General features: G+C 52.8%; 4 protein-coding genes across 4 annotated transcripts; 1 reads left to right on the forward strand and 3 right to left on the reverse strand.

Moving 5' to 3' along the window:
* Positions 1-50: 50 nt before the first annotated feature.
* On the reverse strand, positions 51-1,982 carry BJY04DRAFT_222641 (fungal specific transcription factor domain-containing protein; the record flags this gene model as incomplete). The annotated part of the gene is made up of 5 exons (XM_073717451.1): positions 51-341; positions 409-909; positions 995-1,514; positions 1,559-1,871; positions 1,928-1,982. The coding sequence occupies 5 exons, from the start codon at positions 1,980-1,982 to the stop codon at positions 51-53; spliced, it is 1,680 nt and encodes a 559-aa protein (XP_073566778.1).
* A 1,138-nt stretch (positions 1,983-3,120) lies between these two features.
* BJY04DRAFT_210314 (serine hydrolase FSH) lies at positions 3,121-4,095 on the forward strand (the record flags this gene model as incomplete). The annotated part of the gene is made up of 2 exons (XM_073714235.1): positions 3,121-3,187; positions 3,305-4,095. 2 exons carry the CDS (start codon positions 3,121-3,123, stop codon positions 4,093-4,095), a joined length of 858 nt encoding a protein of 285 aa, XP_073566779.1.
* A 1,763-nt stretch (positions 4,096-5,858) lies between these two features.
* Positions 5,859-8,184, reverse strand: BJY04DRAFT_199269 (Zn(II)2Cys6 transcription factor domain-containing protein). Its single transcript, XM_073712747.1, has 4 exons — positions 7,985-8,184; positions 7,162-7,926; positions 6,840-7,102; positions 5,859-6,781 (listed from the first exon to the last, which is right to left on the reverse strand). The coding sequence occupies exons 1-4, from the start codon at positions 8,077-8,079 to the stop codon at positions 6,096-6,098; spliced, it is 1,809 nt and encodes a 602-aa protein (XP_073566780.1). The 5' UTR covers positions 8,080-8,184; the 3' UTR covers positions 5,859-6,095.
* A 270-nt stretch (positions 8,185-8,454) lies between these two features.
* BJY04DRAFT_231253 (cytochrome P450) lies at positions 8,455-10,367 on the reverse strand (the record flags this gene model as incomplete). The annotated part of the gene is made up of 6 exons (XM_073719477.1): positions 8,455-8,654; positions 8,712-8,875; positions 8,930-9,014; positions 9,148-9,173; positions 9,233-10,086; positions 10,145-10,367. The coding sequence occupies 6 exons, from the start codon at positions 10,365-10,367 to the stop codon at positions 8,495-8,497; spliced, it is 1,512 nt and encodes a 503-aa protein (XP_073566781.1). The 3' UTR covers positions 8,455-8,494.
* Positions 10,368-12,986: the final 2,619 nt, after the last annotated feature.

The following is a 12,986-nucleotide window of genomic DNA, read 5'->3' on the forward strand; positions in this document are numbered from 1 at the left end:
CCCCCTGTCCCAGACGCCATTCGCTACCCAATGCAATCACAAAATTATACTCAGTACAACCCACCCTGGAACGACCTTCCTGGAGCAGAACTAATTTCCAATCCAGCTCCTATCCTCGCGACAGTTCCATTCCCGTCCACGTTCATCCTCGCTTGCAACTCCCTCAGTCCCTCCCGCGCCAGCCCGTTAACAGCCTCCAAGTCCCTCAACACAGCCATCAACTCCTCAACCTCTCGATTCCCCTGCAGGTGCTGATTCCCCCATTCCCATTCGGGAACAACCGTATTCGCAGCTAGAAACCCAGCTGCGCGGGAGATCGCGACGGGAAGAAATGGATGCGCCTGGTTACACACAACACCAAGTTAGCATCTGCTCTATCCTGAGCTAGATAGAAATACAGTTGCATACCTTAAAACAATTGACCGGCCTCACCGCAAACCCCAACCTAGCAGCCTCCCTCGCAGCCCCAATCGCCCTGCCCACATAAGCCCTACCTAGGACCCGCTCTTCGTCGCCTCCCCACGGAACAACCTGCGTGATCTCCGCGGTATAAATCACCACTGCGCGGGCTAGAAAATGCGTGAATGCTAGCATTGGATCCACCAATGCACTAGGGCTGGGTAAGTTTCTCGCGAGAAGCTGTGTTCGTTTTTCGATCAGGGCTGAGAGGGACTTATGGCGTTTCCAGAATGACGGTGCGTCGGTGGGTGCGAGGATTAGTGTTTGGCGGCGCAGTGTCATGGACCGGCCGAGGAGGGTTGCGAGGAGGATTGTTTCGGTGAAAGGGGAGTGGAGGTGGTGGAAGGACGAGGTTGAGAGGGCTTCGAGGAGGGTGGGGGGTTGTTGTGGTGGTGGTGACGGCGTGGTGGTTTGGAAGGTGGGTTCGGGGAGGGGAAGGCGGATGTGAATCTACATCTTGTATCAGTCCTGTGCTTGGTAATCTCATTATCTCTTGGATGTGGGTGTGGTGGATGTCGAAAGGACGAGGAATTACCATGTCTTCTTGTAAGGTTAACGGCCAATCGTTCCGTGAGCTGAGGAATCGGTCGAAGCAGTAAGCAACCCAGAATGTGCGACGCCTTTCCTCTGCTGCTATGAGAATTTCGTTTAATCCTGGTGACGATGGTGAAGGTGTGGCTTCTGAACCTCTGACGTCTGTGTCGTGGAGTCGGGAGAGTTGGATGAGACGGAAGCATCGACCGGCTGTGACCATGGCTCTGGATGCCTCCATCTGGAGGACTTCGTAGTGTGCGAGTAAGAGAAGGGCCTGGATCTGCTCTATGGATGGCGATCGCTCGAGTGTGCCTAGTTGCTGCAGGAAAGCCAACGTCTCGTTGTATAGCCTGCCAGCGAGACTACGGAACTGCGCGGACATGGCTGCTGCGACGGTGCGAATTGCTGAGCGGAGACATAACCGGCCAAGCGATGGAGACTCTATCTCAACCCAGGAAAAGTATCGTTGCTGGTGTAGGAATGGAGCGATAGGATGGATACGGTCGAAGTATAGTTGATCTCTCCAGACTGTTAGTGTGCGCTGGGAGGAGGCGGGGTAACTTACAGATCAGCTTGGATAATGTCGGGTTTACACCGCGTCAGAGGGTATTGAATGGGCTGCACCGGTCCTGAAATGGACTGTCTTCCCGACGAAGAGTTGGAGTTGGAGTTGGAGTGAGAATGAGAGTGAGAGTGGGGAGAAGAGAGGTGGATTTCCACCGGGGAAATACTAGCCGACACCTCGTAGGGGGCGTCGTCATCATCGGAAGATGCCCGTCGCGGACTTGAACTTTTGTACTCAACTTCCTCGTGGGGCGTGCTGGGACAATCTGCCTCTGTCTGATCCAGCTGGACGACCAGCTTCTCTTCGAGCACCTCTATCGCAGCGTCAGTAACATGCTCCAGTATTAGCACTGAGAGTAATCCACCTAACCGTGAGTACAGCGATTTGAGCTGACCCTTCTTCGGACCCCTGCGCGGACGGTCATAGTTGACAATGCACACTCTTCCTGTCATCATACACGAGCCGCACTGCGGTTGTGCCCTGTCACACCGTGCCTTGCGTCGGCGACATTCCTCACATGCCAGTCCGGGTTGTTGCCGGAGACTCCGTTTCTTCGGCGGTTTTTGTTGAGGCATTGATGGATGTGTGTGGTCTAGCAGTTTGATTGTGGCTGTCAAGTAAACCAAGGGCTCCCAGTAATAGAGTGACAATCCGGGGTGAGGCGGTATATAGGAGAGGCTGAGTGAAGACGATCCTCAATAAACAAAATTGGAGCCCGGCTATTGGGAATAACACGCCCCACTACGTCAGAGTCAGTCTCTAGATACTGTCTGTTCCACCTTGGCCGATCGTCAATAATTTACCATCTCAGCGAGTTCAAGACAAAAAAACCCAAAGTCAGCCACCAATCTACACCGAACAACACCGCAACTTAAATAAAACTGAATGTTTCCAACATTACCATCCGGCATACTTGCCTACAAGAATTCAGGTCTATCGAGAAGGCAACCCTGCACGAACGCGACGACTTCGCCCCTGACCCCATTGGCCGTCAGCCTAATCTTCAAACGAGTTAAGCACCTTACTCGTGCGAAATAAGCATTGCTGGATCTGCATCAGGGCCTGAAGAGCTCGGTCCCCACTATTTAGTCTTCAGGCGGTGCCCGCCGGGACTCTTTGGCCTGTTTTATCAGCGGCTGAGCATGAGGCAGAGAGTAAGTCCGAATTCCGCAGCTGAAGGATCAGGAATATATTGTACGTTGTACTGACCCATTTCGCTCTCTACGAGTGGCTGGCTGGGGTTCAAGATGACGCCTGTGGAGCCAAGTCATCTCATTCTCGGTACAGCCGCACCTGGCGAGATTTCTCGGGCCGGTCTATCTAACACTGAGAAAGACCGATCCTTTCGGAGAAATGCCATAGAGCTTAGATCTAGATGATACAATACACGCTCTGTGTGGGTTTTCACGAGTCGCGATAGCGGGTGGTCATCTTACCACAGACTGAATTTGTCCGCGCCTGGACCCTGATATAAGAGCAGGAGGACTGGAATCTCCCTCGCAAAGCTCATACCATCTGTCTTTCCCTTTCGTATTTCCAGCCTTACACATAGATCCGCCAAGATGCTAGAGACGCTACAATCCTGGGCAGCCCTACCCAAGTCCTTCAACCCTTGGACCAAACACACTCGTCCTCAACAACAGCTACAACAACAACAACAACAACAACAACAACAACAACAACACACATCACAGCCTCAACAATACTCACACACGCCCTCCTCCTCCCCATCCACCAAACCAAAAGACCCAACCCTCCACAGCCCGCGCCTCCTCTGCCTCCATGGCGGCGGCACAAACGCCCGCATCTTCCGCTCTCAATGTCGCATGCTGCGCGCAAAACTCTCGCCTTACTACCGGCTCGTCTTCGCCGAAGCCCCCTTCCTCACAACACCGGGCCCGGACGTGGTCAGCGTCTACGAGAAATGGGGTCCCTTCCGGAGCTGGCTCCCTCCTGGTTTTCCATCGCACGGTAACCCGCACGACGGACCTGTACCGTTTTCAGAGTCTGAAAAGGCGTGTCAGCTTGTTATCCGGTCTATCGAGGGTGCGATTGAGAGTGCGATGAGCGAGGATGATCGCCTTGGTGCGACGGGGGATTGGGTGGGTGTGTTGGGGTTTAGCCAGGGGGCGAAGATGGCGGCTTCGTTGTTGCTTAGGGCGCAGAATTTTCCGGGGTATGAGAGTCTGCGGCGGCATAAGACGAGAGGGAGGGTGGATTATAAGTTTGCGGTTTTGCTTGCTGGGCGGGCGCCGATGGTTAGCTTAACGCTGGATGAGATTGATGATTTTGGGATGGGGATGGGGATGGGGTTTGGGCTTGAGCCTGCGACGCTGCATCTTCCGACGGTGCATGTGCATGGACTGAGGGATCCGGGGTTGGAGTTGCATCGGGAGTTGCTGGATTATGGGTGTGAGACGGGGAGTGCACGGGTGGTGGAGTGGGATGGCGAGCATCGGGTGCCGATTCGCAGCGAGGAGGTGATGGCGGTCGTTGACGCGGTGGTTGGTGTTGGGAGGGAGACCGGGGTGATTTAATGATGATGTTTACTTTTTGTATATAGACTTGGTTATGAGCGTGGGTTACGATAGTTGGAGTTCTAGAAGAATACCCATTGTTTGCTTGTCATTGCACCCGATCGACCGATCGACACCCGACAGCTGCACCACCACGATAGACTGTCAATAGCTTCCTCCAAACTCGGTCTATCAGAAGAAACCATTTCTTCAGCTCTCAGCGGTGAACTGAGTTCACACTCCGGCCCGGAGATTGAAAAGAAACTCCGGCTGATAGATGAGAGTCAGACAGTGCCCTATATCCACTTTTCCAGCTCGCTGATCCACTGCCAGACTGAGTTCTCAACATTCTCGGAGACTCAGCCCCAGAGAAGAATATTACCAAGGCTGAGGCCTGAAACATTTAACTTTCATGAAGCCAACACACCAATCTCCATCGCTGCTCTTCATCATCGCAACTCTATCCTACCTATTTTCCTGGCGCCTACTGCACTATCGCGGTGAGACAAGTCATTTAAGAACCTCGGGCAGCCAGTTTTCCCCCTGTACGCCCGAAATAAGGCACCCGCTGCTCGTTTTTGAGTGTCTGCGCTGCCCGGTTAGGAGCGACATATTCGAAAGATGACTTGTCCGTGACGATAAGTAATCTTCAGAGGGCTCTGAAATCCAAGTAATCAAAAGAAGAAATTGTGAACGTACTAGCATGTCAGGTGTAGAGTAAGTTCACAATTTCTTCGCGCTTTGGCAGGGGCTCGCATAATTCACAATGCCATTGGTGGGTGGTTGTAAAGCTATCATGATCAACTGTCTAGCGTATGTTTGGTAGGCAATGCGTGGTCCAGTCTTTTGACCCAGGGACTGTCAGTCAGCAATAGACCCAGAAGTTATTCGATGCAAAAGACTCATTACCCATTCTTCATGGAGGTTAAATGTCGCTCAAAATGATGCCATTGGCCACCACACGCCGCACTACCCTCGCAGCCAGAGAGGTGCGCAGCAGCAGTAAACAAGACACTCTTGACCTCCTGAAAGTAAGTCAATGCTCTAAACAGAGAGATAACTACATGAACACCAACAATGGTGCCCACAGATTCACCCCTTGAATCTCTCGATTATGGATACCTCAACATCGTCTACCATCGCCTTCCACTAAAACCACATAACAAGATCACCTCTTGAAATGATCTCTTCGGTTTTATATGCTAGCCGAGCCGGAGATGTACTCCGACCTTCGCCGGTCGAGAAATAATGCTTTGGAAATACTCCGTGTATAGAGCAGATCCAAGCCGGAGCCATGAAGCCGCCCCCGGCCTAGGGCTCCCCTGCCCGGGATTTTACACGCACGTTCTACAGTAGTATAGCAAAACATCACATAGTATGATCGATGCAGCTTTGACATTGGAGTATCCCGCTCTAACAACCCCCGACTACGATATGCCAAGCAGCGTGCAAGGACAGGACCTCCTGGGGCTGCAGTGGGGATTAGCCGTCGCTTCTCTGTCGCAACTAATGGACGGATATACTTATATATTATTTGACAAACCCTGAGCGGGAACTGGCAGTGCACCGAAGGTCTACTCAGTCGCCCACCCAAGGTATTGAATTCACCATGTGCCAGCTCTGTTGGTTTATAGGCTCGATTTTTCAACAGCGGGATCGGACTCGGCAAGCCGCGTACCTCGCTGACACCAAGATACGCAATCGATGTCATTGCTATAACTCACATCTTACAAAGGATACAGGAAGTTTTATCTAACGTGGAAGGACGAATACATGAAAGATAGGAGTGAGGTAGTTTGCATGCATGAAATCGTAAATTCGTGAATGACAGAGAGGCGGTATAAGCTGGTCTAATGGCTTGTTGTAAGGATTGTAAACTATGTGCCTCCCATATATACCTCAACGCAATATGTGTATAGAAAATCAAACCGCCACAGAGCGATCCAGTACAATGACCACCCAAATATATTGTCGCTTGAGTGGCGACCGTCAAGACATAGAAACTCCGGTTGGTGACGCGATTATATCCCCGGGTTCGGATTCTGGCCGCCCCAAACAAGATCCTCGAGCCAAGCAGCGGTCACCTCATCACCAGGGTGGGAAAATGGCAGGTTCGGATCCCAGTACTGAGTCCCGTCAAGAACAGGAGCAGATGCAGAGGAAGGCGCAGACGCAGGTACCGACCAGTCCCGCGTAGACGTCTCCGACTTTGGTGGATTCGAATCCGAACTTGGCGTCTCCGATTTTCCCAGATTCGTCCTCAGCCATGTCAGCACTCCCTGCAGGACCTGTATCCCTGAAGCCCAAGCAGGTTCTGTGGTCGGGAAAGATACTGCAAGCCGCTTGGCCGTATTATCAAGGTCATCGATCATTTTTTCGATACAGTCGATGATATCGATTGTCTGGGGAACGGCTGCAGAGTCCCATGCTGGATCCGGGTGCACAGAGAGCCGGTACAGCGTTACCAGGTTACGGGAAAACTGTGCCCATAATGTAATCGCGGTGCCGACCCTCAGCCCGTCTGGCAGTCCGAGAAATACTCCAAACCAGGATTTGATTGCCTGCAGGGAGCTCTGAAGGCACTCAATGCGTTCGAGGGTCGTTGCCGGTGAGTTTAGGTCGTGCTCGTTGATGACATTATTCTTGGCTGTGAATGCGGTCTCGTGGATGCTGAGCGCTGCATAATGGAGGTGGGCATGGATCAACTCTGTCGGGCATATCAGTCTTGCTGTCCATTACATGGTTGACATTCGCTCGGTACTCGCCTTGATATTGCGACCTGCAAGGCAGAGACTGCCGCAGTTTGTCGAGCTGCGGGCGGAACGAAGAGAGAAAGAAACGGACGGGTAGCTGTGTCGGCTGCGCAAGGCGGGTCTGCGCTGCATTGTGTATCAGCAGTTGAATTCGCACGTAAGACGCTAATGTGATATCGCTCGGACAGTCGTCATTCGCCTCGATGAAGCGCAAATATTCTTCCATTCGGGATGTCCATCGCATTGGGTCCATATGCCCGAAGTATATGGCAACGCTAGGTACGTGGTTAATGGTCAGGTATAAGTCAAGCCCATCCTCTCCATGTATACCTACTAGGAGCATAATATGAAGCAACCGAGAACCGCACGTTGCTCCTCCAGTGTACAGCGGGTTGGTTGCTCAGCTTCAGTCAACTCTTCGGAGCCGCTGGCCAAGCTCAGAGTGTGCAGGTCAATAGGCGCGGCTTCGTTCAACCGAAGGTCATAAATTATTGACAGCGCCAGTTCCAGGAGTCGTGATAATGTAGGTCGGCCGGATAGAACATGGTCGTAACCCCATGCTACGTAAACCAACAGCCCCAAGAGTATGTCAATGCCCGCGCCATTCTCAACGATAGCGGCTTGGGCAAATGCGACCTTGATTGCCTGGCCCTTGATGGCTTTCTGTTCCATTGACATCTCGGAAACGGCCAGGATAGCCTGATACAGAAATGGACGCTCTCGCTCCAGCTGGGCAGCGGATAGCTCCATTGGCAGCTGTATGAATGGACAGTGAGGTAGCAACATGTCTCGGAAAACCATAAGAGCAAGGCCGGGGTCTCGCACGACCATTACTGGTGGTGCCGGTTGCACCAGAGACCCCGGATCCTGCGAGATGGCCATCAACCCTGGATTAGACGGATAAGGCTGGTCCCTTTGGTCGGGCATTGGAGGAAGGGTGACGGCATCCGAGGGTGACTGTCTTGTCCCCTGTAGGATGGCATAGACTTCGTCCAGTCTCGCTTCCAACTCGGCAATTCGGGCACTTGCTGTTTTCTGCAGAGTCCGCCGTCTTCTCGGGTCAGAGGGAGTCTGGCATTCTTTCTTCAGTCGAATGCACCTGTAGCAAGATAAGCGGGACAATGGCAGTAAATTGTGGGAGGAAGGTAGGTAGGTACCGCTCACAAGGCTGGCCATTAGCCACTCTTACACATTTGCTCTTGACCTTGTAGCAGTTGAGGCAGGCGAGACCGTAGGGGATGCGCTCAGCCATATCTATATAGGGCAGGGGTGACCGGGAACGGAAATCTGCAACATGGGAAAGAACAAACACAAGGAGGTTGTCTTTCCGATTTCCTGTCCAGAGAGCACAGAGACCTGCAGGTCAACGCCAACGAAAGGAAAGAAGGAATTTCCAAGAAACAAAGAACAAAGAAACTCCCCAGCCCCTCCATGTCACCTGACTGCACAAAGTACCTTGTTGTGCAGGGCTTGTACACGGCTGACAAAGCAATACAACAATCTCGAATCCCACACACACCACATAAGAAATATGAATGCACACCATGATATAGCATTACTTTATCGTCAGTGTCTCAGCATCGAAAGCCACAGTGTACATCAATTTGACATCAGCCTCCGAACAAAAGCACGGCTAACCACCAACCAAGACATCAAGAGAACCCAACTCACTTCACCAACAACCTCACCCCCTTACTATCCATCTTGACAAACGGTATGAAAATATCATGCACAACACGCACATCCTCAATCGTCGTCTCAAACAGCTCAAACTCCATCCGTCGAAGCATACTCGAAATCACCAGCAGAATCTCCGAGCGGGCAAGACTACACCCCGTTAGCTGGAACTGAAACCCTGACTAGAACAGGAAAGAAAACACCCACTGCATCCCAATACACTGCCGCGACCCCTTTGAGAACGCAACCATGTACTTCTCCAGCCGCCTGCGCTCCGCCGGATCGACCCAGCGCTCTGGGTTGAATCGGTAGGAGTCTGGAAAAACCGATTCGTCGTGGTGCATGAGCAGACAGCTCATGCTCACCGGAGTCTGAAAGCCAGCCATTTATCAGCTTGATTCTTCGAGAGGTGAGACAAAACCTACACCCGGGGGAATGGTCCAGTCCTTGTACTTGAGAGCGTTGTACGGCGCGATGCGAGGGAGGCGGGCAGTCACACCGTACGACAGTCTGGCGCTGTTAGTTTAGTATCCGTGCACGGAGATCCGGGCTGGGCCCGGGGACCTGGGCGTAAATTTGCAGTTGCAGTTGCATTTGCGTCTGCATTTGGGGATGGAAACTGTTGGGGTTGGATCGATCATACCTGATTCCTTCGAGCATGACGCCGGTCTGGATTGCGATCAGCGGTGTTCTGTTCGGGGCCATGTCTTGCTGAGAGAGACACTCACGAAATAGGGAAGTTGTTCCAGCTGCACGAGCGAGGGATCGTCGCCCAGCGGCGCCAGCTCATCTTTGAGTTTCGCGAGTAACTTGGGCTCCTGGTGCAGGTAGAACAGGATGTAGCTCATTGCCTTTGCGGTGGTCTCTGCGCCCGCGGAGACGAAGACTTGCATGTCTTGCGCCAGTCGCGCTGCGCTTTTCTCTTGTGCGGGGAGGTCGCTGCTCAGGACGGTGTCGAAGAGGTTCATCCGTCCATCCTTACCGACCACGGGGCCCTTTTCGTTGAATCGCTTGATGACGGCCGCGATTGTCTTGCGGCATCGATGCTGGAAGGCGAAGAACAATTCCATGCCGGGATTCAACGCGGCCGTGAGATTCTCCGGCAGTGAGACGAGCAGTGGCAGGAGAAAGGCGATGGGTCGGACAAAGACCAGTGTCTTTGCTGTTCCACAGAGCATGTGCTGCCACTGTGGGATGAAGTCTGGCTCGTCCAGGTAGTGGTACCCAGCGCCCATGGTGTAGTCGGTGATGACATCGGTTGTGAAACATGTAAGTGGGTATTCGATGTTGACCCGCTGCCCGGTGTTTCTCAATTCCTCCAGCCGTCCACATAGCTTGTTGACTAGGTTTTTGAGGACTGGTTCGAGCTGTCGGATGCGCGTGAGCGAGAAGAATGGGTTCATCTGCGAGCGGATCAGGCGATGGCGGTAGTGGTCCTCGGCCGTGATGAGGGCGTACGGCGCATTAAAGGTCTTCTGGTAGTAGTCATACTTGTTGCGAGGGCTGTCGCGCGAGTAGATGACCTCGTAGTAGTCAGGATCGCTAACATGGAGCTCGGTCGGGCTGATGCGAACGATGGGGCCTAGTAAGAACCCAATCTCAGCCGGATTCCAAGAACTGCAGGGATGGGAAAGAAGTACCGTATTTCTTATGCAGGTCGCCGATATGAAAGGTGAATTTCCCATTACAGATCGCCTCCCAGTAGAACTCATACATCACCGTGAGGGCGGCGAGGCGAGGCCCGGGGAAGTGGGCAATCGGCGACAGGTAAAGTCGATAGATCACAATTGACACGAAATAAGCGGCGACCGCAGCGCCAGCAGCGGCGCAAGGGTGATCGAGCAGCACTCGCAGCAACTCCATGATTACCGACACCGACGGAGGTTGTGTACGGAGCAGGCGTGCAGCTGGATCCGACAACCAGGTAGCCGGGACAGGCTGTTCTTATTCTGTGCTCCATCGTCCACGCACTCCCGTCAATTAACTGCATCCTCGAAATTGGATTTGCGACACCAGTGAGTGGCAGGATCCGTGCCCACTGCCCGGTGCCCACCGAGACGGTCCGTTGGGCTCTGCCTCTCGCTCCGTGCAACTGCAATGAGGGCTGTGGATCCATGGAGCATCCTATCTGCAGGTTATCCTGCACTATTTCCTGTCAGTTGCTTCCGCGCCAATGAGCTGTTGTATGCATGATCCTTGCTCCATACAAAGCAATTGTGCATGGTCCACAGCGGGCTGGAATTGGCCATTGGGAATACAGGTAAACTGGACCCGGCAGACGGTGGCATCCTGCGACAGCCACTAGCTGCGAGACTCCTGCCTTCTTTGGTCTTAGCCAGCTTGTCTTGCAGGTGTGCTCTTGAACCTTCGTTCTAGCTCCTGAGGATTCGCGGGTTTCATCCACATGGGAGCAGGGAATTGGTTATCGCCTACTTGATCACGGATGATCATGGTGTTCGAGGTGATCGGCGGCATGAACGAGTGACAATCGTGACCAATGCGCACGGTCGACAGTTGCCGTTTTGAAAAGTTGAACTTGGAAGTTGGGCTCTTGCAGAGAGCAACGACTCCGACAGACTCGCTCAGTCTCCACTCCCAGTCTTTAAACTTCAGGCCCAGTCCGTGATACGAGGTTACAACTCTTCAAGGGATAGCCGACCTGCTCCGTGCACAGCTTCTGCAGCTCTGCTCCAAACTCCAGCAGACGTTTTCCACGAACCATACCTAGTTGCCTTCCCCATTTTGCAGGCTGTATGCCGGGATAGTGCGTCGTCACTGGAGCAGCATGTAAAGGATCCCCTGGCCAGCACGTGAAGAGAACGCTATGCAAGCCATTGCACGCTGCAGTATTATCTACCGATCTACTTACTCAAACAGATCGTTCTTGCGAATCAAATCTGCACCCGCTCGCTACGACCTACTGCTTTTCTCGACCGTGTGTTCACTGCAAGCGCAAAGTTCACCACTGTCTTGCTCGCTGTCCTTCTCGCTAGGCATAGCCTCCTATGTATGACTCCTCAAGTAGTTAAGGTTCGGACAGGTCAATCCCGCTGTCAGTCCAATTAAATGTGTTCCTCGGGTCCGGCGTCCAACGAACCCCATTTAGAGCTTGTTCTGTGCTCACTCTCAGTGCTCACTGCTCAGCGTAAAGAGTGGGTCGACTCCAACTGGCGGAACCTTTCGCCGTGGTGTGTTCTCGCGTCATTGTCTAGTCCCAGGATCAGGGCATGAACTGCTGAAGCCCTATGTCGAGGAATCTGACGCCAATCTCCATCCCCTATTGTAGCTACGAATATGCTCTGCACTTTCAGATGGCCACCAGTCATTACACTTTCTGCTGCATATTTCAATATTGAGTGATGTCACCGCTGTCCTGCTTTGAGCCATCCTGACCTTGTGGTGCAGGCAGCAGAGTAGATCAAGTATTCCGCCTTTCCTATCCAGCACGATGTGGTACGGTTAAAGCTTAGCGAAGGTAAATCGCAAATGAATCGGATCTGGACGCAGGTCACAAATCTCGCTGCCGATGCCCACCAGCTGTGGCCATAAGCTGCCTTGCGTTAGCCTCGACACCATGGCTACTTTGCTACAATTGATTACAATTGAGTGTCTCAGGAATCTGTTAGCTCTCACTAGAAAGTCCACTGGGAGTTCTTTCATGCAAAATCCACTGTAGACATCCAGCAAGTCGATGTCCAGCAATATACTTCCGGGGGCATATTCCGAGCACCAGGCACCCGTCAGGACAAACCTTGTTTGAGGATTGACTCACCAGCGGGTTCATCCTCCGGTATAGGTACTGGGGGCGGCTACGCACATGCCTTGTCGATGCGCAATTGGGCTTCGCGTGGTTTGCGTCGTGCCACCAAGGACATAGGGCTGCGTCTGCTTGGCAGTTTCTCAGTAGACAATTGAACACATAATAACACCTACAATCCATCCCTAACAACCACAGGCCACATCGATTGCACTTTTACATAATGCTGTAGACCCTCCTACGTGTGGTTTCTCTCACGTCACCACAACCAGGCGCACTGGTCCCGGAACTGATCTTGACATCGCCACAGGACCCTATACACTTTCCTCGAAGCTTAACGGAACTATCACCACTCTACCCCCTGACTGCGCCTCCTATCACTTTCTGGCACAGCAGTGACTCACTGCATCTCCTCTTGCATAAAACACTCCTCGAGAGTGCCCTTGACTCTGTCCTCCTTCCTCCTCTTACCACTCTCTTACATTCACATCGTACCCATTACAAAGTACCTTCACAAGCAAATCATCTTTTCACAGCTCAACCAGCTCAAGCCTCTCCATCTTCCCAATCTTCTACTCTCACTTCCATCTACACACCACACAACCAATCCACCTCTCACCAAACACCACCATGCGCTTCTCAAAGCCCATCGTCGCCGGCACTCTTGCCATCCAAGCCCATTCCTCCCTCGCAGCCAGCGGCCTAGCCACCACAACAGTACGAAC

The sequence above is a fragment of the Aspergillus karnatakaensis genome (genome assembly GCF_047715665.1).
Source record: "Aspergillus karnatakaensis strain CBS 102800 unplaced genomic scaffold BJY04scaffold_61, whole genome shotgun sequence".
NCBI lineage: Eukaryota > Fungi > Ascomycota > Eurotiomycetes > Eurotiales > Aspergillaceae > Aspergillus > Aspergillus karnatakaensis.